This window comes from Lycorma delicatula, chromosome 2 (genome assembly GCF_047948215.1).
Source record: "Lycorma delicatula isolate Av1 chromosome 2, ASM4794821v1, whole genome shotgun sequence".
Taxonomy (NCBI): Eukaryota; Metazoa; Arthropoda; class Insecta; order Hemiptera; family Fulgoridae; genus Lycorma; species Lycorma delicatula.
The window spans coordinates 95449298-95474989 of record NC_134456.1 but is presented as its reverse complement, the minus strand read 5'-3'; the positions used below and the strand labels follow the sequence as shown (position 1 = coordinate 95474989).

Below are 25692 nucleotides of genomic sequence, written 5' to 3'. Positions count from 1 at the left end.
GAGTGTTGTCGTCATTGTTGGGTGGGAGTTTACGTTTATTTTTGTTTATACTGTAATGTCCGTATGGAACTGTGTTGATTTTATTTTCTAATATGTAACGTTTATCGTCTTAAGGCGAAAGTGATTTCTTTGACTTGTTAATAGAAAATATATTGTGCAAAGTGCTTATGATTCTGTACGCGCTTGTGTACGTAACAGAATCATTAAAAATACTTTTTTTGTACAGATCGTGTCTATGATCCTTTGCAATGGATACTCTAGGAATACCCTTTGCAACATTCTTCTCCTTCTTGTTGAAATCGAGAATGCTACATCTTAGCACGAAGACCGACAAATTCACGAATAGCTTTTCCATTCATTTCGTCTTTGAATTTACCAAGTCGTTTCTTATTAGTAATACTAAAACATGCGTGATAGTGTGTAATCTGAAGTATCGAACCGATCGATATCGTGAAGAATATCGTTGTAAACGTTATCGGTCACGATATGATACATCAGACTGTCTGTATCGGTCATTAGAAGATTTATATTATGACTGTACTTTTCCAACATGTAGTCATAGTGGAATTTGTACATGCTCATTTTGCTAATGTCCAATACGGTAAATCCGATGTAGATCGAACGATTGAGGAATATCTCCGTTTTCTTCGGACTTACCCTGACGACATCCTTGTTATAGATGTACCAAGCCTTAACTCTCGGTTTTGCAATCACCTTATCCAGTTTACTTTCGTTAGTGATTAGTTGGAATTCTATTCTGTTCCAAGTTTTCCAAGTTTTTTCCGTATACCGCGTTGTTCATCAATTTAAAAAGTTTTTTCAAAACTGTTTCGCGCTTGTGCACGCTTTTCAGTATTGAAGTCGATGTACGGTTTCAACCAAGGCGACTGGGAGAATTCCAAAACTGTGAAAGTTTTTCACATTCAGTCCCAGTCGAGTGTACAATTTTAGGTTTCTGTAATGTAAAACATATCGTTCCTTGTCGTACAATGTTGTCATTAATTTCTTTACGGGACATCTCTTTATGTCCTTCAAATAGGGGGACAACATATCATCGGTTGGTACTAATCGTTCTGCTGCGAGAGGGTAATACTTGTAACGATCATGCAATTCTTGTGGATACTCAAGATCCATTTCCAAGATGTAGCCCTTTTCACCACGATCGTCAACGCTGTTAATATCGAAACTGTCAATCTCTTCAGTACTCAACCACCTAAAATTAGGTAAGGGCTCAACCATGGCTGTCCCGTTAAGGTTATTGCAATCGTAATATTGAACCCAGGACGTGGGTTTGGATGGGTCATACTGATCTGGAATGTTTGGATTGTTCGCCTTGGCGTATCTGTTTGAAATCATGGCTACACCACCTCGTGTACCTTTTTCAACAAACAGATGCATATCTATGTCAGTCAACAGTTCCAATTTTTGACGGGTAAATTTTAACATGGCATTCCACGTGAATTGGGGGGTGGAGTAAAAGTGACAGGGGTCCAAACTGTAATATTGCATAGACGTACTTCGGAAATTTTCAAAGACGTCTGCCAACAATAATACATCGCTAAGAAGATAAAGATCGTGGTAATCGCCTAACCTATTGCAGTCAAACTTTTCCCACACGTTTTGAGCGTGGACGTAATCATCGTCCATTATGTTCTCTCTTCTTAGCGTACTGTAGAATACCGTCTGCGGTGGAAGTTGGGTTTCGAAAAACTTGTTTATATCGGTTATGTACTCGTACGGGTAACCTTTACGGATTAATCGATCTCTTTTCTCGGGTAGCGGAACATTTAAAGACGGTGTCTTTGTCCTGACAATCTTTTACTAGATTTTCTACAAGTTTTTCGAGGGACGACGAAAGAAATTGTAAAGAGTCCAAGAACCTCAATGGATCGACGGACAGTGATTGTAATCGCTTGAACGTGTTGGCGATACAGTTTATTTTTACATCGTCCTTATATTTTCCCAAAGCTCTAACTATGTGATGACTATCGTAACCGCGAAGGTTATGAAAAAATACCGGAATATGCTCGGTGCGTTTACAATTTAAATTGCACTCGTTATGACATGCACAAAGAAACCATCCTGTGGTATGTGAGTGATGACGTACACGATGGTCGTTTAACTCACAATGACAAATAAAACACTTGGTAGCCCTTTGAAACGTTTCAGTGTCTTCGGGAGTCATCACCATCGGTTTTTCGGTAATCATAATTTTGTGCAATCTATCGGCGTGACCGAGCAATTTATCCAGCATCTTTTCAACGATATTTTCACCATCGGTTCTCGCTCTGTAGACTACAGGACCTTTACAAATCTGCCCTTCCTCGTCGACGATTACATAGGCGTAACCGGACGGAAGATGATGAGCTACCTTATCTGTAAAACTAGTGTTGGGTTTAGGAGTGGCAGTGTCCATCGGATGTACAAATCATTCAAAGTCTGCATACACCCCATACGGAACGCGTAGTGTGGACGAGTAATCCCTAAACCTCATCACGCATTCCTTTTCTTTAGTGGGATCGGGTACTCTTATCCGTTGTGTACCGTGTCGCTTACACTCGATCAAATGTTGGTTTAGGTTTTGTATAGCGACAAGTGGGTCTGATGAACTGAAACGGTGCAGGCAATACGGACAATATTGACTGCTGCATTGACTCTTTGTGAGACCCTAAAGGAGACGAGATAGCCCGTTCTTACCAGGTTTGGTATTTATAAGGCAATAATGGAATTTATTTCTCGTCTCGCCTGAGAGCAGCAATAGGTGTATGCAGTGGGTATACGATCGCGGTTTTCGATAACACGTACCGGGTACACACGATCATTATCTTCCTCATAGCCGTAGACATTGATGCTTATTGTGGGGTTCAACACCTCGAAGCGATCAATGTCTTTTACTTTTACTGGATATGATATCCCGGTCATGTTAATTTCATGTTCGTACTTTGCATACCAAACCGTTCGTTGGTGTTTGCCAGGTTGATTGTAGAGGTATGCTGGTACGAACCATAGGAAACATTTTTCATCATGCGGATTTTTTAATTTAATTATTGCTTCTCTTCTTACAAGTTTTTTCGGTGTAGCAATGAATGTACTAGAGACACCGTGCAGCGGACGGTAACGAATAATGTATAAATCTGTATAAATTATTTTTCTCATTACCCACCCGCTGCCGTTATTGATGAATTGGTCAGTGTCTCTATGACCTTTTCCACTGATTCTATCCATGATTCTTCAACAACGTCGGTGTTATCTTCCAAATTTATCACCGTTCTAGTTTTTCCATGCAGGTACAAAATGGTAAATGTCGTCTCTACTCCCTCTTCGAGACGTATCTGCTTCATCAATTCAACGTTTGCTGTAACGTTCCTGTAGAAACAAAATAATTTTAGTACATATTGACTACTATTTTTTTATAACTAAAAAAATGTATTAAGATAAAAACAGTACATTTACAAAAAAAATATTAACGTTTTTTAATTACCATTTTATGTTGCCGTCAAAACGTCTGCCTTCTTCTTTCAAACAGTTCAGGATGTTCTTCCGATACCGTAGAAGGGTTGAAAGGAGATCCATCTCCTCAAAGTCAGACAGGTCACATCGAAGACGGATGACGTTGCTATTTATTGCTAATTAAAGGAAAACTTACCTTGCTGACTAAGATGAAAGATAATGATCTCTCTGCGATCGATGTATTCACTTTCAATAACAGATTGCGAATGATGAAATCACACAAAATGTTTTCGCTTATATCCAAACACAACTGGATTTAACCGGTTACTAATCTCTCTGGGATTGTTGTATTTACTTTCAATAACAGATTGCGAATGATGCAATCACACAAAATGTTTTCGCTCATATCCAAACACAACTGGATTTAACCGGTTACAACACACACGTGACTCGATTATCAAAATTAAATTTCCTTATCGCATCCGCTCTTATTATTAGAAATGCGACGACGACGATCCAGTTGGCCCACTAACAGCTAGTGCGCATGCGCGCCAATTCCCGACGCTGCGATTGGACAACTTCAGACCGCGTCGGACCCACAATTCTTCAGTCGAGCGTCGCGTACCGCACTGTAAACATCCCTGTCCCTCTACGTCGCTCCGCTGACGCACGCACGCGCACACACCGCCGCCTTTCGGTGCACGATCTACGACGAGAACCTCTCTCTTCTTCGGTCACGTCTCCCGACGCCGTCGCCTGGACGACCAGGATCATCCTCGAGGTACGTCTAAAAAAAGTTTTTTATTCACGTGTGTGTGTCTGTGTGTGTGTTAGTGTAAAGACTGATGTGACGTTAAAATTCACAGCTTATGTAGAACATTTTTCACTCATTACATCAAGGAGTCACTGCAGCTGATTGGTTTAAGGCGTCAGTCGGTCGCGTCGCGTCATGACCGGGTTCGAGTCCTCTAGCCGACCGAATTTTTTTTCACGTCAAATATTATTTGTTTATTTAATTCAATCCGACCGCTACACAACAGTGCTACCAATCGTTGAAATATTACTTCAATATATAACAAAATAAATCAAGTTGGCAACACTGCGGGCTACGGCCGTCACTGACGTCACAATCCAAGATGGCCGACCACTGTTATCTTGAATTAGTGATGTCAGTGGTGACGTTATCCAATATGATGGACGGCCGCCATCTTGAATGACGTCACAGATGTCGACTGTACCCCTATCTCCGTACTACTAGCAGTTCATTTTATTTTAATGATTTAGGTAGTAAACATGTAATTACTTTTTATAATAAAAAATCTATTCTAAGGAAACAGACATCGCTGCTAAAAACGCTTAATAGAAAATTTTGATCCTCCACCGTTTAATAATAGAGAGAAGACTAGAGTGATCAATTGGAGAAGAACAGTTTGGTTTTAGAAGGGGGAAAGGGAACAAGGGATGCGTTGGAGTTAATAAAAGTGATCGGAGAAAGATATATTGAAAAGCAAAGAGATTTATATATGGTCTTCATAGATCTGGAGAAGCCATTTGACAGAATGGAATGGGATAAATTACTGAGAAACTTAAAGGAAAAAGGAGACGCCTGGAGGGAAAGGAAATTAATAAGAAATCTTTACTTGTCACAGAAGGTAAAGATAAAGATTGGGAATGAGTTATCGGAGGAGAGCAGACTTAGGAGAGGGGTGCGGCAGGGATGTTGCATGTCACCGAATCTATTCAACTCTTACCTGGAAGCGATAATTTAAAAGAGTCTAACTGGTAATAAGGGTGTAAATATTGGAGGAAGGAGGATAGTGTGCGTTAGGTTCGCTGATGACGTAGCAGTGTTGGCAGAGAGTGAGTACATGATGAATGAAATGTTGAGAAGAATAAATCAAACCTCCGAGAAGTATGGGATGGAGGTAAATACAAAGAAGACAAAAAGCATAATAATTAACAAATTAACCAAAAGGACAACAATTAGTTGAGCGAGTGGTATCTTCAAGTACCTGGGGTGCGTCATTTAGGAAGCCATGAAGTGTAATCAGAAAGTTAAAGTACGAATTGCTAGGGCATAGGAAGCATTCAGAAAAATGAGCAGAGTGCTATGAAGCAAACTAGATCTGCGACTAAGGAAAAAACTTGTGAAATGTTTTGTGTGGAGTGTGGCCCTTTATGGGGCAGAGACATGGACTATTAGAAAGGGAGGGGAGAGAAGATTGGAGGTCTTTGAAATGTGGGTTTGGAGGAGGATGCAAAAGATCAGCTGGACGAAGAGAGTTCGGAATGAGGAGGCTTCGTAGAGCGGGAGAAGAGAGGGCGATGATCGAGATAATAAAAAGAAAAAATGCAGTTGGCTGGGACATTGGCTGAGACGTGACTGTCTGTTGGTGACGGGATTTGTAACGGGGAGGAAAGCAAGAGGTCGGAGACGAATGAAAATAGTAGACAATATAAAAAGGGAAGGTCGTTACTATAAAATGAAACGGATGACATATAATCGAGCAGAATGGAGGGCGGCCATGTGAAAACTTGCCTTTCGACAGAACACTTATTATTATTATTACGGTTTAATACTTAAATTCTTTAACCGACGAAATGAATGGGATCTAATCAACCCTTATTTAACTCTTTAGTGGATGAATATTTTAAGTGAATACTACTAGTGACAACAATCTAACTCAAGAACTCCGTTACAAAATTCTAAACTTGTATCCCCATTGAGAAATAATATGATGAATAAATATGCGTGTGTAATAATTCTTCTCTGTTTATTCATTCCGAGTATAAATTTAGCTGTCCTGGGTTCGAATGCCGGTCAGGCATGGCATTTTTCGTACGCTAAAAAATTTCCATTTCATATTTCCATGCATAAGCTTCCAGATTATATGATGAATTAATCATGAAAAAAAATACAGCTACATTCCTCTTTTTAAACGATGAGAAATAAATATCTTAATGTAAGGAAATGCCGAGCCTGAGCGGATCCAAACTCAGTACTTTCTGAGTAGAAGGTAGAGATGCTATCTCTTCTTCATGGAGGTCAGACCTTATTCAAATAGATTTCCCGTTAAACATTTTCCACAACTTTTAACCTTTAGAAATGATAAATCAAATATTTTGTACGTGTATCTTTTCTAAGTAATAACTATGTCAAATTTTAACATTTAACCTTTTAACCCAAACAATTTATTATCTGTACGACAAAACTATCAAACTGAAACTCCATTTTTACTGAAATTGCAACTCTAGAAAAAGTTTTTCTCGTTAAAAGAAATTAAGCATATTTTAGTTAATTAAATTGTTTAGAAATTTTTATGCGAGTTATAAATATTAAACATATAATGATACATTATGCATAACAAGGAGATTCAACATTTTTAAATAGGATTTCGGTAATTCTGTTTCGATAATCCAGAATGTAATTCAGGAAATTACAAAATATTTGATAAGTATATTCGATTAAAAAGTTACTCGAGAAAAAAATTCTAAAAAATTCAACTGGGAAAAGATTCATTCAAAAAACTTTTTGGGGGTAACGGTGAAAAAAACTTTCATCCGGAGGTCCCGGGTTCGAATCCCGGTCAGGAATGGCATTTTCACACACGCTACAAATTATTCATCTCATCCTCTGAAGAATGCCTAACCGTGGATCCGGCGGTTAAAAAAAATAACTAAGTGAAACAAACACAAATGCCAGTTTTTTTCCCTAAGAAATGGGAAACTTATAATATTTAGTAATGAGTTCAAAACTAATTATGCAGTTCAAGGATGGTTTTTTTTAAATCTCGTAGCGGTTGCCCAACACTCACGGTAAATATTGAAAAATGTCAGTTCTGTGAATAACTAGTCAAAAGATACCGTAACTAATGACTGACTGAGAATTTCCATCTACGTCATAAGAATAGATTTACAGTCAAAACCTTTTTTTAATACAAGGTTATCTTTACTAAATATTCTGGTTTTGAAATTTATTTATTCCCTGAAAAACAAAAATACTGAATTTAATAACATTTATTTATTTCATTTTTTAACAACCACAGGCTAACCACCCGATTACAGCCGCTAATAAGAGTTGTTTTTTGTAGCGAGATGAAATGCCAAGGCTGACTGGGTTTTGAACTTAGGAACTACCTGATGAAAGACAGAGAAGCTGTCGCTTGGTCGTGGAGGTCGGCATCAGAAATTAAAATTGAAGATATTTTATTTTCAGGATGAACGAATATAAACTTCGAGAGTTTGTCTCTAGATAAATAAATATTATTTTCTGATCGGTACAAAATAATACATTATATGAGGTCTGTTAAAAAAAAATAACCGAACTTTTTTAATTACGCGCCAACAGAGATATTTAGGAATGTGAAGTTGGCAGCATTGTGTTCCGCATAACCTCCCCTGTAACTACATATTCTAGGATTGTTGATATCTCGTTTAGTTTTCGTGTTACTGTTATTTGAGTGCAACGTGCTAATTTTTGTAATGTACGATTTTTTGATGATCGAACTTTTGTCTCAGTGTCGAAGCCGTAAACTCAGTTTTCGTCTCTCGTTATGCTTTTTTTGCATAAATGTTTCATCGACATCGGCTTATTCAAGGAGTTGCTGGCAATTGTTCATTCGATGTTCTTTCTGCTGTTCGGTTATTAAACGAGGAACAAACTTTGCTGCAACTCGATGCACGTCAGGAAGCAAATTACGACATTGTCTTAATCTTTTCAATCAAAATGTCATGGATCCAATCGTGATGTTAGCCTCTTCTGCAAGTTCTCTGACAGTCAATCGGCGATTTTCACTCATCAGATCGTTGAGTTTCTGAAAGTGAGTGTCATCAGTTGAAGTAGAAGGCCTTCTTGGTTGAGGGTCATCTTCGATCGACTAACGACCACATTTAACTCGTGAAAACCAATCGTAACACTGAGAACGACTCAGAACATCATCTCCATAAGCTTGTTTTAAAAGTTGAAACGTTTCTGTGAAAGTTTTCCCCAGTTTCACGCAAAAGTTTACGTTGTATCGTTGCTCCCGAAAATCGCACACTAAAATATCGCTACTAACATTTAAAAACGTTGCACTCAAATAACAATACACGAAAACTAAAAAGATATCAACAATCCAATAATATGTGGTTACAGAGGAGGTTATGCGAAACACAATGCTGCCGACCGCAAGTCACTAAATATCTGTGTTGGCGCGTAATTAAAAAAGTTCGGTTATTTTTGAACAAATCTCGTATAAGTTAGATCACGTAAGAAACGGTTATGCTTGCTATTCCACAGATAAAAGAAAGAAACAACACCAGGACTTATCCAAGGGTAACCGTGGTGAAACCTTGATTGATGCCTCGTCACAATCGATTATAAAATAAACAAATAGAAGTAGTTAAATTCCGTATTAATAATTTTAAATGTAAACAAAAATAAATACGTGAAGATACTAAATATGTAAAATAATTATATAATAAATCACAATTCAGAAGGCGTTAGTGGAAACTATTTGAGCTCATATTTATGTACACGTTACATCGACGTAAAGAAAATTAAGAGTTTTTTTAAAAATAATATTATTTTTTATAAACTTACCTATACAGTATTATTATTTCAGTAAAAAACAACTTTTAATTTCATCTTAATTTAGGGGTAGTTTTTTTTTTAATGGATCGGTAATATTAAAAACAGTAAAGGAGGCGTAATAAGGTTCTTTCTTGAATCCCGAAGTATTGTACTGAATTACATAAAAACATTTCTGTTGTCTGGTTTAATAAAAGTAGAGAATATAAAGAACGCAAAAGAAGTAGAGAATGTATTTATATTTATGATGCTACCCTTTCCAAAACGTAGCATCATAAATATAAATACATTAAATGAAATTTGATGTTACCCTTTGGAAAAGGTAGCATTATAAGTATATATATTTTACTTTCTCTCAACTTAACTAATCGTAAAAAAAACAAAACAATTTCTTCTCTTTCTACCTAAATGGCTTAAAAATAAATATTGTAACATATTCGTTTTATTTATTTCTTTATAGGGGTTTAATTTTAAAAAAAGCTATCTCAATCGGTGTCGAAGCTAGTGTGGAATTTCCATTTTTAATTTAATTTTTTTTTAGGACTATTCCTAAAAAAAACTGTAGTTTCGGAGATACCGCAATAAAAAATTAAATAATAACGTTTGGTATTTCACTTCTGCATAGATTTTCCTACTCAAGGAAAATTATTATTCATCATAACATCATTATAAATCTTTCACGTTTTACATTAAAAAATTATTGTAACCTTTCATAAATTATTATTAGAAGAACGTAACGCTACTGTATATTAAAATATGATAATTATTAATTTATTAGCCTTTGAATGTGCTATAAAAATGTTATAAACAATTTACTATTTTTAGTAGTTAATTATTATATAATCAGTTTAAATCGTATTCAATAACCTGTAATCTTCATTAATTATTAATTTTTTTTTTGATTCTCGCTGATAATTATTAATAAATTTTAATTCTTTCATCGTTATAAGCATTGGAATAATTCCAGAAAGAGTAAAATAAAGTACTTATAAACTTCAAGAATAAAACAAAAAGCTAAATTTTCATAAAACGTAATAAATGATTATTCCATTTTTAAAAGAATAAAAATGCAATGTCAAAAATAGAAATAATATCTAATTCTTTTTTATTTTTTACTTTTATAAAACGGTGATGAATTTCAGACATGGCATAACATTTAATTTGTCACCGGTTTTAAAACCACAAAATTTAAAGAATAAATTTAAAAAGTTTTATTTTTCTTATTAATGCGTTTTTAAATTCTTTTTTTTAGTATATTGTCATTTTTTCATAAATTATGGGTAGACTTCCAGAAAAAATTGGCCGCTTTTGAAAAAAGCTACTCACAAGAAACCCACAAGACTGGAAACCTATGTCTTGATAAAAATAAATCGAAACCATACCGAACTTAGGCTTTCTGAATATAAATATATTGTTACTACATATATGGCGAAAGTAACATCGGCGGACGGCAACGGTAGCAGCTCAGATGTCATCAAGAGTACAGTACACGTATGCGCTGGTACAAGCGCAGATGACCTCCGCGCAGATGACCGCGCAGTTCTCCCACGACAGTGGCGATGCGGCCCCACCACTTCCAGGCGCCAATAAAAGAGCGTGCACGAGAGAGATTTTCAATTCATCGTCGACCACCACCTGGAGAAAACCAAGAAGAAGATGGAAAAGAAGTTCCCTGGCCACCTGAACATGAGACCTCCCGGCGGATGCCAACGTCCCCGCTGGAGCAGCAGGCCTGGCCGGCCCGCCGAGGGAGCCGGTGGACGCGGGCACTATCTTCTCGCTCCAGCTCGCCGGCCCTCAATAGCCCTGGCCGCGTACTCAGCAGCAGGAGCCGGGCCAGCGTGGGATCGCTCGGGGAGAACCGCCTTGGCCGCGCCGGCACTGCGGGGCTCTGGGACCCACCACTACCACGCTGTAGTGGTTAACCAACAGCCGCTGAGGGGAAGCTCGGTCTGATTTCAATGGACGAGCCGCAACTCCCCGACTACAACCAAGTCGACTTCACCGGAGACCAGCTCCGGACGCAACAGCTCTTCTCAGAGCTAACCCAAAAAACGGCCCTTTTCAGGGCTATTACAAGGTTATAAATTACAACGAGCTGTCGAAGCCAATAGATGACAACATTAGCCCTTCTCAGGGCTACTACAAGGTTATACAGTGCCACGTGCCGTCGAAGCTATTCGGCGACAATATATATATATATATATATACTTTTTAGTTGATTTCCGTTCAGTTCAAATCTATATACTCGTATGTAAAATAAAGTATCAACTGATTCAACGCACATCTTAAACTGCTTAATTTGGTTATTGAATTTTGGAGGGAACTCACTAAGAAAGGATTTTAGAAAACTTCGCTATAACGGGCGGTGAAAAGGGGGCTAAGTTTTTAATGAAAATTCTGTTATTTGGGACCAAAGTCGTGGAAATTTGTATTTAAACTCTCGATTAAAAAAAAAGTTGATACGTTTTTCACCATTTTTCAAATATCTAATTTGAGGGGGTGGAAAAGGAAGGCAAAGTTGTTTGTAAAAATTCTACATCTCAGAAACCGAAGTTTTACAGTTATGAAAACCTTATTAAGCACTTATTTAAAAATAAAATTAAATGTATTTCACAATTTTTATTTGTTAAACTTAGTTAATACAATAGTAGTCAATTCCTTCCATGGAGCACAAATGGAAAATAGGTCGGTAGGCGCAACGGTTGAGTGTTGAGGCACTTGACATTATCCCGTTGAATTCTTGAACACTTTAATTCCTCCTGGTCTCCCGGAACACAGATTTCTTTTCAAAGAGGGAACACCTGTACTGATATTCAGGGACTTAAATCGGACAAAGAAATGTCCTTTCCCAAAGAAATGTGGCTAGGAGTAATCCGGTGTTTATTCCCAAACACCTAGTATACCTTCAGAATATCTTTTTGAGTTCACCAGGCTTCACTTCCCCTAAATCTGTATTTCGCCATGACTATCAAAAGTCCCAGGAGCAGAGTCTGCGGGAATTAACCTACAAGAAGACTGCGTCTCTCGCGGACATTTTACGTGGCCTGCCCCAGAATGAGCTCACCTAACCGTTTGGTCATCTCGTCAACTATCGCTGGTCACCTTCTCTGAAAGGATAAACCGTTAATGTAGTTTTCTACTGTAAAACGCATCGCCTTCCAAACGTTCCTGGGTAAAAAGTGTGCATTCCCAGGATAAAACCACTAGTATCAATTTGACAAGTAAATTGTCAAAGTAAATTTGTCAATGTCTACTAAAACATCAACCTTTAAATTACAGTTGAATTTTAACAAAAATGTAATGTTTATTTTTAAAACTTATTTACGTACAAATAACAATTCACGTGAACGAAGCCGTGGGCAACAGCTAGTAAAATATAAAATTACAATTTTTTTAAATTTTAGGGTAAATTAGTTAAATATTATAAACAATTTTCTTGATGTTTTACATGAAATTAAATTGAATATCAAAATAATATGAAAAAAACAGCTACGCCTCTTAACACATAATTTTTCGTTTTAAAGAAATTGAATTTTGGAGGGAACTCACTAAGGAAGGATTTTAGAAAACTTCGCTAACGAGCTACCTTTGTTATCTGAAAGAGTCTTATAAAGAGCCGCCAGAGAAAATTCCCAGTTCAAAATAAAAAAGTATTCAAGAAATTGACACAATTGATCAAGAGTTAGCATTGAAATACGTTTAAAGAAAACATAAATGTTGACTTGTGAACATTACCTGAATAAACTTTTTCATAAAAAAATAAACAATATTTATACCAAATAGGATTTTTTTACATAATACCCAAATTTCTGTTTTGAAAATTTATTCAAAGCAGAATTAAAATAAAATAAGTTTTAAAATGAATTTTATTTAATTTTCATAAAAAGACAACAAATTTCTATAAGAATTTTTAACAAAAGAAAAGGGAAACCAATAAAAAAAAAGCGGAAGAAATATAAAATAGTTTCCGGTAACTTATGCCAATATTGTACAAAATATGATACTAATATAAATATTAGTACACTACTTAAATTATTGTATATAATATACGCGTACAAATATTATATTATTTGTAGTATTATATTATACTAAGTTACAGATATTTACAGATAATATTTTTTTATTTATCATAAGCAGATATAATCTGTAATGAAATACGTGAATGAATATAATAATTCGTGACAAGAAAACATTATTTGAAACTTGAAAAATTATTTTCTAATACATCGTACGTAAGAGGGTTTTTTATAGTTTATTTCATAATTATTCTTTACTTTCAAAAGTTAATAAAGCGATATTAGAATAAATAGTAATAATAAACAACATATTTTACGGTTGATTATTATTATTATTACAGTTAACCTGCGAGAGAGAATAGAACTTTCTTATCAGACTGGTACAAATCTAGTTCACTAAGATTATAATTGGTAATTAGTCGATTCATTAGCTGTTGAATAAACTGAATATGGAATTCGTTACATGATCTCGTCTTGTTTCAATACCCAAAATGTAGAAGAATTATATTGACAATTATTTTTGGAATTCTAGTATAACAGCCTCAACTTTTAAATTATTTACTTAAATATATATTAAGGTAGTCATAATAAAAATAAATTATTGAATTTATTTGAAAAAATTAAAAAAAAGAATTTCTAGCCCATCAGCTCATTTTTAATCTGCTTAAATAAAAGGAGGAGATTCTAATTTGACCTGGTTTTTTTTAAGTACATTCACGTCTTACTCTAAACAAATATCTTTTTCATGAGATTTTGTACTTTGCCACCTAGATAGCAGAGCTGTAGCTTTAGAAGGGAAAGTATTGTAATCGGTCCAGTTTGGGCCGATAAGCGCATGCGTTTTTCACCGGATCTTGAAGTTTTGAAACCTAACGAACCCAAAAAACCGGATGGAAATTTTCCGAATGTTAATGTCCGTATGTACGTGCACGTGTGTATTCGGTGTTGTCCTCTAAATCATCTTATATCTCCAGAACTACTGAACCGATTTTGATCAAACTTGTTCAGATTACTTCTATGTATGGGTCATTGATGCCTTTAATTTTTCAACTTTAAAAGATCAACAGGAAACTGTAGAGAAAGACTGTAGAGAAAGGTCACCCTGAATATCTTGAGATTTTTCCTTAGGCACATTTTTTTAATGATTAAAAAATATTAGCAAAAAAAAAAACTTTTTGCAAAATCGCACCCCACCCCAAAATAAGCTATTATAGGTCGTCTGCTATATTGGGACATCACAGGTGAACGGTAGAATTAAATAAATGGATAGTAATTAGAGTGTAAAAAAATAACTCGGTTTGGCTGGATATCAAACTTAATCGCTCAGTCGACTCGGTACCCAGTGCATTAAGTCTTGCGGATACACCGATCTGCCGACTGTGCAAGTGAAATTTGTTGTTTGTAAGTTGCGAAATTACATTATAATAGTTAGTGCCGACCGTCGCCGCTAGTACCGCCACACCCGCGCGAATTAAGTACGGTATGCGCGCTTTAGTTAGAATCATTGAATTAAATAAATGAAAAAAAAATATATCTTTAATTAAGTTGTGTGTATACATATATATATATATATATATGTGTGTGTGTGTGTGTGTGTGTGTGTGTGTGTGTGTGTGTGTGTGTGTGTGTGCGTGCGTGCACGCGTTGATTTGATAAATCAAGTGTTACTTTCCTGTCGACTTCCGTAGGTTCGAAATTTAATGATTTGATAAAAGCTTTTTTTTTTTTTGCTTTGGAAATTTTTTAAATCGATTTTATATTTTTAAAAAAATTTAATACTATATTTATCTCGTAGAAGAGAAATTTGATTGTATGATGGATGACCTGATTTGCAATTAACTAATATTAAGTCAACTTGGTCAAAGTTAAATCAAAATAATTATCAGAATTCTAAAGAATAATAAACCAGTTAAGAAACTAGACTATTTAACATAACAAAAAAGTTTTTTTTTAAAGTTGTCTTGCTCTCCCATTGTCAAAAATTATTTATCTGTTAAAAATTCTGAATGATAGATAAATAAGTTTAAAAAAAAACTTACGGTTAAGCCAATATACAATGAATTATAATTGCAAATAAATTTATCAAATATTGAATTCGATTGCCTACTTGTAAAGCACAAAATAATAATAAATAAATAATACTGGATAAAATCTTACAAACTGGTACGTAGAAATAATAGTGAAATAATTTTTTTTTTTAATACGCTAATTTAAAAAAGTAGAATGAATTTTGAAGAATTCTTTTATCAAGGAAATCGGTATATTCTAGTTAAATATGCAGTACGTATGATTAAGTATACTCTTAGTTACTAATCGATAGATAAATCGATTAGAGATCGATAGAGATAGATCGATTTTATATTTTACACTAAGGAAAGTTGAGCAGGGAGGTAAAATATAAAGCAATTTATAGAACAAGTAAATTACAAAGTGCTTCATTAAAAAATAAACAAAAATCGTTATATTACGGCTAAACTGTTAAGAGATACAGGATATGCTATTACGTAATCGATTAGATAACATGGTTCGCAGTAGCTAATCTAGTCCATATTTTCAGTAGCTTCCTAATGCACTAGCGCAGTGATTCCCAAACTGTGAATCGTACGTCCCGGGGAATCGCGGTCACTTCATAGAGGCGACATGAAATATTGTAAAAGCTTCATAATTAATTGAACCAAGACATTTATAATTATTAATTTAATGTTAATAAAGTAAAAAAAAAAAAAAAATAATGAAGACGCACGAGTTTTATTTATTTTTATCTCTTACTTACAAGTAGTCAAACTTTTACTTAGGTAGGGCGCCATAACCGACCGGATTGGTCTAGTGGTGAACGCGTCTTCCCAAATCAGCTGATTTTGAAGAGAGTTCCAGCGTTCAAATCCTAGTAAAGTCAGTTATTTTTACACGGATTTGAATTCTAGATCGTAGATACCGGTGTTCTTTGGTGATTGGGTTTCAATTAACCACACATCTCAGGAACGGTCTAACTGAGACTGTACAAGACTACACTTCATTTACACTCATACATATCATCCTCATTCATCAAGTATTATCTGACGGTAATTACCGGAGGCTAAACAGGAAAATGAAAGAAAGAAAGGGTAGGATGCCATGAAAAACTTTTAACTGAAAAAGGGCACCGCGATTCGGAAAAGTTTGGGAACCACTGCTTTAAGGAACTCTTCTTCTAGTTAGAGGAAACTTTTCTGTAGTAAATAGACACAGTATATATAATGAATTGTTTCCCAAAGAAAGATGTAATTAATTTTCTGCGCAACACCAACCTTCACAGATTTATAGTAACTGAAGTACAGTATGACATTAATCTAGTTGCTGTCTGAGAGTAATGATGTACGTTATACAGCCAGTTTTTCTAGTGATCATAATGAAGATCACATTTAAGACTATAATTTTACTGGGATTAACATGCTGGTGTTCGACAGTGTAATTGGCTTAGTGAAGAAGGCAATGGGAAACCACTTCATTCCTCACTGCTCTTAGTAAACCTAAAATGAAATGCTTTTTTTTTTTTAAATAGCTATGCCATTTTGGAAGTAATTTTGTTTTGACTACGAGCATCATGGTTATATTAACATAAATACGGACAGTAGTTGCATATTACGATTGATATAAACTAAAGCGTATAATTTTCTGATATGTAATATTATAAATAAAAATTAAATATAATATCGCTTAACATTATCATTAAATATCGATAAAATTTTAAAAAGGATTCCGAATAAATTAGGGAAACTGATATTTTAGATATTAGGGTGTAAACGCTTAATATTAATTAATTAAATATTAACCTGTATTATAAATTTGTAGTTTACAGACCGACCCTTTCATACGACTGATATATCAACTCAATCTAGTGGTGAAACGAAGAAACATTTCATTTTGTAAGGACAAGTGATTTGAAGCCAACCGTCGAAGGTTAAAAGATTTTTCTTAAAAATGATAAATTACAACAAAAAACATTCACTGACTATTTAAAGCTTTTACTTAGCTATTACCTTAATTAAATATACAAAAAAAAGAAATAAAAAAAATCACAAATTTAATTTAATTTTATAATTTATAATAGTTTTTAAACTTTTAATTTGTATAGCGATGATTCAAAACGCGGCGGGTAAACTGAACAACATAAACATGATATTCGTTCGTTTCACGTGTATTAAAAAAGTTATTTGTTTTTCCCCGTTTATTTTTTTTTTAACACGACGCAGTTTTACGTTTATTAAAGAGACGTACGCTTCAAAAACTTGTTTCAAATAATGTAAACAGGGAAGTTTGGTATCAGTAGTGTATTTATATAGGGGTTAGAGAGGGGGAAGAGCGAGTTTATATGAAAGTAGGCTGGCTGACGAGCCTCGGCCGCGGTACAGGTGAACCAACGATCATCGAGTAGCGCGAATCACCGACAGTCCGAGTTCAGTTATTACACGCGTAGTGTTGCGCTTAAAGAGTTCAGTTTAACCGGGTGTTTGACAATTATACATCTAGCGGCTGGAGCCTGTAAATGATTTTACCTGTTTACTCGTTTTCAGCTATAACATAAATTTTTTTAATTTGTATAATAATCTGTGCCGTAGGCATTTGTTTGTTTTACTATTTTATTCGTATGGGGATTTCTTATATCAAGGTAACTTATATTTCTTTTCGTAATATTATATTGATAACCGAGTTAGTTTATAAGAAATACAGAAATATGCTGTTTTAATATTAAAACTATTATTTTTGATACGACATATTATTTAAAAAATATATCAACTACAACTTAATAAAATTAGAAATTTTTTAATGATAAAAATATAAATAGTACACAAATTATACAGCGTATATGAAACGTAGATCATCTTGTCTTAACAAAAAAATATTGGAAGAATTGTAGTATATATAATCTGTAAGAAAATGGGAAAACGGAGAAGAATAAGACTAATTTATGATTTTTATTTTTACAATGTATTAATTTTTATATGTTGGAGATAATTATTTTAAATACATTTACATTAATTGATTTTTTTATATTAAAATAACAAACATATGTTAACCGCAGTTTCTTCTAATCTTGCAGTTATTACATATTACAATATAATAAAAATTTTACAAAATAGTTGAGTTGTAATGGTAATACCTACAAATATATTTTACTTAGATTGTTGAATAATTTACATTTTAATTATGAGTAAGACCCTTTAATCATTTTTAAAAAAAATATAGCATAAAAAAATTCTTTATAAAAATTGAAGTATATTTTTGTTTATAAAATATAAATTGTAAAGTGTAATAGTCGGGTTAAATGTAGGATAAATATAAATTTTTATGACCAAATAACACGAAGAAAGGAAATGTAGAGAACATTAGAAAATTTTCAAAATAATAATCATAAATTTTTCTTAATTATTCTATTTTAAAGTAGTATTTAATACATATTTTTTATTTGTATATATTTTCGTTTAAATAACTGATAAAATTACTAATGGCTATTTGAACTTAATGATAGCTTACGTTTCAGTTCAAATTTTTATGATGAATATAATCTGTGTGCGTTAAAAATATGTTATAAATAATATGTTACTGAATGATCGAATTCATCATCATTAAATAATTAGGGGTTAAAATAATTTTCCTCGATATAATCTTTCTAAATTGAAATAAACCTTATATATATATAAACGTATGGTCTGACCACAGTCCATAAGAAACCGTTAAGCTTTTAACTAAGTACTTAATGAACTTCCCCAAACTGTATGTTTAAAATTTATTTCTCTTAAAAATTAATGGCTAATTTATTTATTTATTTATTTACAATAATAAATAATGATATGGAATGTCCCGTTATTACAATTAAGATTTTAAATGAAAGCTGATACTTTGAAATGGTATTTTCCCCTCGGTTTTACCAGAATTTTATTGCATCTATTGTACAATTTATTTACATAAGATGTATGTAGTCCCTCTTCACCAGAAACCGTAAGAAATATTAGTTAAAAATCCTTAAGTTAAGTTTTCAATTACCTGTACTCTATCCTCGTCACGTACCCAAAATGTTCTAAAGTATTTAATGAACATCCCAAAGTATATATAATGTATTAAAAACACATCGTACATTAAAATAAATAAATCCTACATTAAAATTTAAAACGACCATTCAATTTAAATGAACAAATGTTACGTTAAAACTATTTTATAATCTTTATCAAACCTCTTTGAATAAATCTTTGACACCTTATAATATAATTACAAAAGAATTAAATTGTATATAAATATACTTTTTTAATACTGTTTCATTTAGATTTTAGAGAAATATTGCCGTTTTTGAAAACTGACTAACTAGAGAACGTACTGATATGCATACACACACACGCGCACGCGCGCGTTCACGAAAAATAATTACTCTAATGTGTATCGATTACCCTATTGTATCAAATATAATTCAATAAAAAAGAAAAAATTCAAGATTAAAAAAAAAGTGGATATGTTTTTTTTTATGAAGTACGTCATACATTTAATATTTATTCTTAAATGATGAATATTTTGGATAAAAAACCTAGAATCTATGTTGAATAAAGTTAAAATTTTATTTAGCTCTTCCCCTTTTGATAGAATTGAAATTTTCTAATCCGTTATATCTTACTTTTTTTTATCTAATAAAAAATAATTTTAATAATATTGAATCGTCTACTTAAGTATTACTTTATATGACGATAAATTGAGCAATTTTAACACAAAAAAAATTTCCTTGTTCAAATCTACTAATCTTTGTGATAAAGATTGATTTATTTCCTCTTTAATGAATGCTCCCTATTAATGGGGATTAAATCAGTAAAAAGTTGTAAAACTGAATATAATTAATTTTTAAAGTTAGAATATTTTTTTATTTCTAACGCTATTATTTTTACATGCTTTTCTTTAATTTACAATAGTTCAGCGTGTCCTTAATTTTGTAACCTTAATTATCATTTCTCGATATCATATGATGGTGTAATTTTACACAACGACGTAAGTCGGGTGACAAACCAATATTCTATTGTTAATTTCATATACGTATGAATATGTCTATATATAATACAAGGAAAACACTTTGAAAAATGGAGTTGAATCGATAATATGTAGCTATCGATCCGATTGATTTCTATTCTCGATCCAGTACGAGTAGATCAGTTGGCTGTTGAAGCCAACCGGTTTGGTCTAAGTGATGAACTCGTCATCGCAAATCAGCTGATTTCGAAGTCGAGAGTTCAAACGTTCAAATCCTAATAAAGGCAGTTACTTTTATACGGATTTAAATATTAGATTGTGGATACCGGTATTCTTTGATGGTTGGGTTCAATCAATCATACATCTCAGAAATGATCGAACTGAGACTGTAAAAGACTATACTTCATTTACATTCATACATATCATCCTCATTCAGCCTCTGAAGTAATATCTTACGGTGGTTCTGGAGGCTAAAGAGAAATAAAAGAGTTGTATACGAGAGCGCGCCGAACGCTTTTCTTTTAATTACCACTCTTGTACTAACTCGTTCTTGGAATGGAATGGAATGCAAAGTTGGCAGGAGTCTATTACTCCCTACTTTATCGCAGAGCCTGGACAGAGTCCCTTGCTGCTGGATCTTTCTAATCGGGCTTGTTTTTTAAAAGGATCACTTTTAGTCTCGGTTCTTATTTTTCAATTTTTGTATATTATTATTATAGTGAATTTAAGACGGATTTAATTGCATTCCAATTCCGTTGTTATACCAGCGTTACCGAACCCATTTTATGGGCCGACCGCGGAAGGCTAGGCTTATAAAGCCTGTCCTCCCGACGTAATTCCCCTTCAGACCGTCCACTGAAGTCCTTTCGGTGCTAACTCTTTAATAGGCTAGCAGGAATACGCCACAACGGGGCACTATCTGTAAGGAGGGAGCAATGCGTCCCCTTTTCCGGAGGAGTCGCAATTGCTGGGTTATTTGGTCTGATTGTAAGTTTGAATTAGGAGAGGTTGTTAAGAAGCTCTTCATCCGCTTCTGGTATGGCTGCCCTTCAGGACGCATCTCTGCTGGGCTCTGTAACTCGTTCTTGGACTATGTATGTGAGTTTTATAGTACCATTCAGTCGAATTTTGAACCACTTCCGCTTATCCGCTCGCTCTGAAATTTTGCATACAGGTTTATTGTTGATGACAACACATTTTAGTAATATTTTCATGCGCTAAGATGCCCCTAAGTTGCTAAGTGAAAAAAAATGCCACTTTAACTTATGCAGCCTCGTTTACATGCATATTTTCTTAGTGAAAGGTAACCTAACCTGTTTCGGTAAGTTTGGATCTAAAATTCGCATACGTTTTAAATACATAATACCGCTACCTACTATAACAACCGACTCGAGCTAAACGATAAAACACTATTAGTTTTATAAACAAGCGAGATTTATGTTAAGATATACAGTTGCTAATAGAAATTCTGTACAGTAGCGACTAAAATTTTTGGGAAAATTTAGTACTTTTTAACCGGACCCGAATTTTTGGACGAAAATCGAAAGTATCTCAAAAACGGTCGGTCCTAGCGGTCTGAAAAATTTTTCGACCCCTCTCGACGATATCCTATCCGCTCCCAATGGTACCCGCCGGATGATAATTTAAAATTCCCCCTCGGCGCCATTCGGAAATTGTGGAGGGGGTGCGATAAGGTGCCACCGTAATAACTCGGGAAAACGGCGTATGTATTAGCAGGTCGAACGCTAACTGTTAAACGCATCGAGTACACTCTTGATCGACCGGATTTTGGTTATCCGGAAATTAAATCGTTTAGCCCTATGTTTTGATTGCGGTTCTTTTTATTTTTTTTTTGGTTACACCCAGAGCGGCCAGTATAGCCCTAAAGCATTACCTCAATCGCTCCGGAATGTCGTGGCAGCAGATTGGCCCACCCTGACTTGGCCCCTCAGAGACCCCCATCGGGGTCTCCCCTGGATCATAAGAACAGCCCGACTTCCGCTTCTGGATAGCCGAGTCGCCTCTTCCCAGGAGAGCAGCCCTTCCTGAACCTAACCTACTAGGTTTCAGGCATGCATTTCGCATGCCCTTCCCCTCAACACGCCCTCTCATACCATCAGAATCCTCCATGCCATCATCGGAAGCACCCTGACTTCCCCGCTCTTGTGTGCGGACGAGCCAAGGTGTCCTAGGGAAGGAGGCTGCCTACCTGGCCCTAGACGTTGCCACGTTTCGTCCCGACTTTCTTCATTTTTTGAAGTCCCAGACAAATACATCAAATATAAAAACAATATAATAACTTTAGCAATTACAATTCAGAACGTACTAATTATTAAGAACCTTAATCTAATAACTAAACTTATTACGCTTAAGGCCGGATGTAGCTCCAACCCTAGTAGATTGGGTATCCCTATTCCATAACTCCTTTGTTCTTTCCAGAATACTATTCTACAGCCCAGAGTGCTTCTTCCCTGCCTTTAGTAAACAGTATCGGTGAGGCCAGTGACGCAATTTCAGCCCACTGCCTCCGACCCTGGAGCATGTATCTCATTGTAATTATAAATAATAATAATTATTATAATAATTTAATTGCACTTACCCACCGTAAAACGTACCGATTTGATCTTTCGCTAAATACGGTCAAACCTGTGCGCTAGCGCAGCTGTAAAGTATAAAATTATGAAGAGTAAAAAGTAAAAAATATATTAAAAAAACTTTTTAAAAACTATTCTTATATTAAATGCAATAACAAATAGAAAATAAAAAATGTGTAAAAAAAATTTTAAACACCACTTTGAAATACAACATCTTGGTACTGTATTAATTTCATGATTTTAAGTTAAAAAAGTTTCTAAGAAATATGCGAAATTTACACGCCAAAACATTTGTATTCATACTGGATATTCTAACCACGATTTTAGTAAATATGGGATTATGTATCTCAAAATGTTTGAAAAATATAAAATTCTCAAGAGGGAAAGTTACTTTTTGAGCAGTTATGAAACTGCTCAAAATATATTTTTGGTTAATTTTTTGAATTTATTCCAAAAGATAATTGACCGTTTTACGAACTGCAGTGTAAAGATGGCATTTAGATGTGCACACGTGTAGATTTAATTGAGACTAGATAATTTTAAATATAAAAATTACCTTTTCTCTGTTTTATTGTATAATAGTAAAGAAAATAAGAAGAACCTTCCAACCAATTATCGGTGTCGTTTTCCTCTCCAACACAAATGTTAATCTTGTGATTTACTTTTACTTTCTCCACCTCGGGCCAATAAATTTTAAATAATCATTAGATTTTAATGTAAAATGTTAAATACTGTTTGGAAACCAATTTAAAAAAAACATTATAAAATCTGATTTAAGCCAGGCACCCTTGGTTTCCATAAAATATGTTGGTTTTATAAAATATTCACTTTAATGAGGTCATAAGTCTAAATTGGAATATGTTGCACCCTATTTGAATAACAGAATGAAGGGTAGTTAAGCTGTTTACATGATACAAATGTCAATATTTATGTTATAAAAGTGTATGTTTACTATTCGAAACTAGGAATGTTCTAATCTGAGAAAGTTTCTTTTTTATACCTTAGACAGTAATCACAGTTAGACTGCACCTGATTAGGAAAAATTGTACTGGTTGGTTTTTTAAATGGTCAGTAACCAAATAGGAGGTTTATATTTGTATTTGTGAAAAATAACAATTTATTCCAAAAATTAATTGACCATTTTACGATCTAACTTACTGCACTGTAAAGATATGCACACATGTAGATTTAATTGAAACTAGATAATTTTAAATATTAAAACATTGTAAAGAAAACGGTAGTTTAGTAAATAAAATATATGTATTATATTAGGTTTGTTGAATAGCATATAAAAACGTGATCTTATTCAGGAAAGTGAATAAAAAATTCGGGTGGGGCTGTGTCGGGGCGCACGGCCGTTGGTTTAACGAGAAATGTTAGTTACAGACCTTGAATGAAGTTCCTCTAAGCTACAGACCAACCAACTTATCTGTAGAGTTAAATTGGAGAGCCGCCAACAACAAAATTGAAAATCTACAATGGAAAATTTAATTTTTTTCATTTGGCCAACTCTACAGATAAATTGGTCGGTCTGTATGTCAGCGAGTCGCTTTTAGTGTATTGGATTGAAATAAAACCGAGACATTGACTGCGTACTAAATTTAGTTTTAAAATAAAACAGACGCTAAACGGTACATGATATTTATTTCGACTGATAATCATCGAAAGTTTTGTTCAAAATCGGTCTGTGATATGAGAAGTAAGAAACATAAGGAATAATAAACAGCGGTAGAGGTGCTCGCGCCATCGGCGTCAGCTCCCGAAACAGTCTCGCTCGCTGGGCACCGAACATCGGGGTACCTATGCGTGGCCCATAACCTCCTCTTTCCAACTTTATTTGTAATTTATATTTCCGGCTGGCTTTTGCGCGGGCTGAGGCTAACATATTAAATTTTTATACTTTATTACATGCTTACTTTAATTTTTTACGCGTAAATATTATCCAAAATATAGTTATTATTACTTAAATCGATCTATCACGTCGTAAGTCGTGAGCTACACTGAATGGAAATGAGCGACAACGCCAGTTTTGGCCTATCTGTGCCTCCTCCCCCACCAACTCGCTTACCAGTGACAAAAACTCAAAGGCGTATCGACGAGCTGACCATGTAAGTTATAAAATGACACCGCATGAGACTAATAGTTAGGGAGTTATTAAGGCAGGACGATATAGATGTTTTCGTTACGCTACAAATCTCTGTTCTGGTATCCGTATGTTTCGGTGTGATTTTAAAGACGTTTCCCGTCAAATGAAGCTAAAACTACATACTTAGTTCCTAGTCCAGTTTAGAATCACCCGGACAAATTTAAGCAACAACTACACTTAATAACTACTAAGTTAGCTTTCTATCGAGTTGTTACTAGAATTTCGATGAATCATATACATATGATCACACTTAACATGTTTGGACGTTATGTCGCTTTCGTTTGATTGTTACTTGAAATGAAATATTCTTAATTTCATTTTACATGAGCCGGTCATCTTTTGGTGAAGAAGTGTCACGACCTAATATTTTACAGTAATTTGAAAATAATATTTTCATCAGACGAAGACTTAGACAAAAGGCAGATAGGGATTTGTCTGTAAAATTATTATCGGAAAATAAAAATAGTATTTGAAAATGTAAGAGGGTGGGAGTTATATCGACAAAAAAAAAATAATGTTGGATTTGTACTCAAATACGTTTGGTGAACGGATAACGACTAAGTTTTAATTAATGTGAAATCTACCGTAAATAATAAAATCGATATCAAAGCGAATGAGAATGCGGTGTTTATAAAGACCGGGAAGTTTGTCAGCCGTCTCGATGAAAGAACATCACCACGTGTTTCATTTCTCTCTAGCAATAACCAGTAACTGCATCTTATCTACTTTCCTTCGTTCCCGTACTCTTTCCTGTTACATGTAGTTCAGAACAATTTAGTTGTTTCTTAAATTAAAATCAAGTAAATTGTTTTTATTCGCTTTGTTTTTTAAGTAATTATTAGAGATCTGCAAAAACAAAGTTGATTCTAAGCTTAGTTGTAACTAGTTTTTTATTTCACACTAAACCTAGCAGTTACTTAAAAATAA

The 25692-nt window shown here is 34.2% G+C and overlaps 1 protein-coding gene across 1 annotated transcript in view; it reads left to right on the top strand.

Moving 5' to 3' along the window:
* The first annotated feature begins 17443 nt into the window (after positions 1–17443).
* Positions 17444–25692, top strand: part of wgn (Tumor necrosis factor receptor superfamily member wengen) — a 182478-nt gene continuing 174229 nt past the window's right edge. Inside the window, exon 1 of the mRNA XM_075355841.1 lies at positions 17444–17686. Within this exon, the coding sequence (XP_075211956.1) occupies positions 17666–17686 (21 nt within the window). The 5' untranslated portion in view covers positions 17444–17665. The remainder of the gene's footprint in view (positions 17687–25692) is intronic.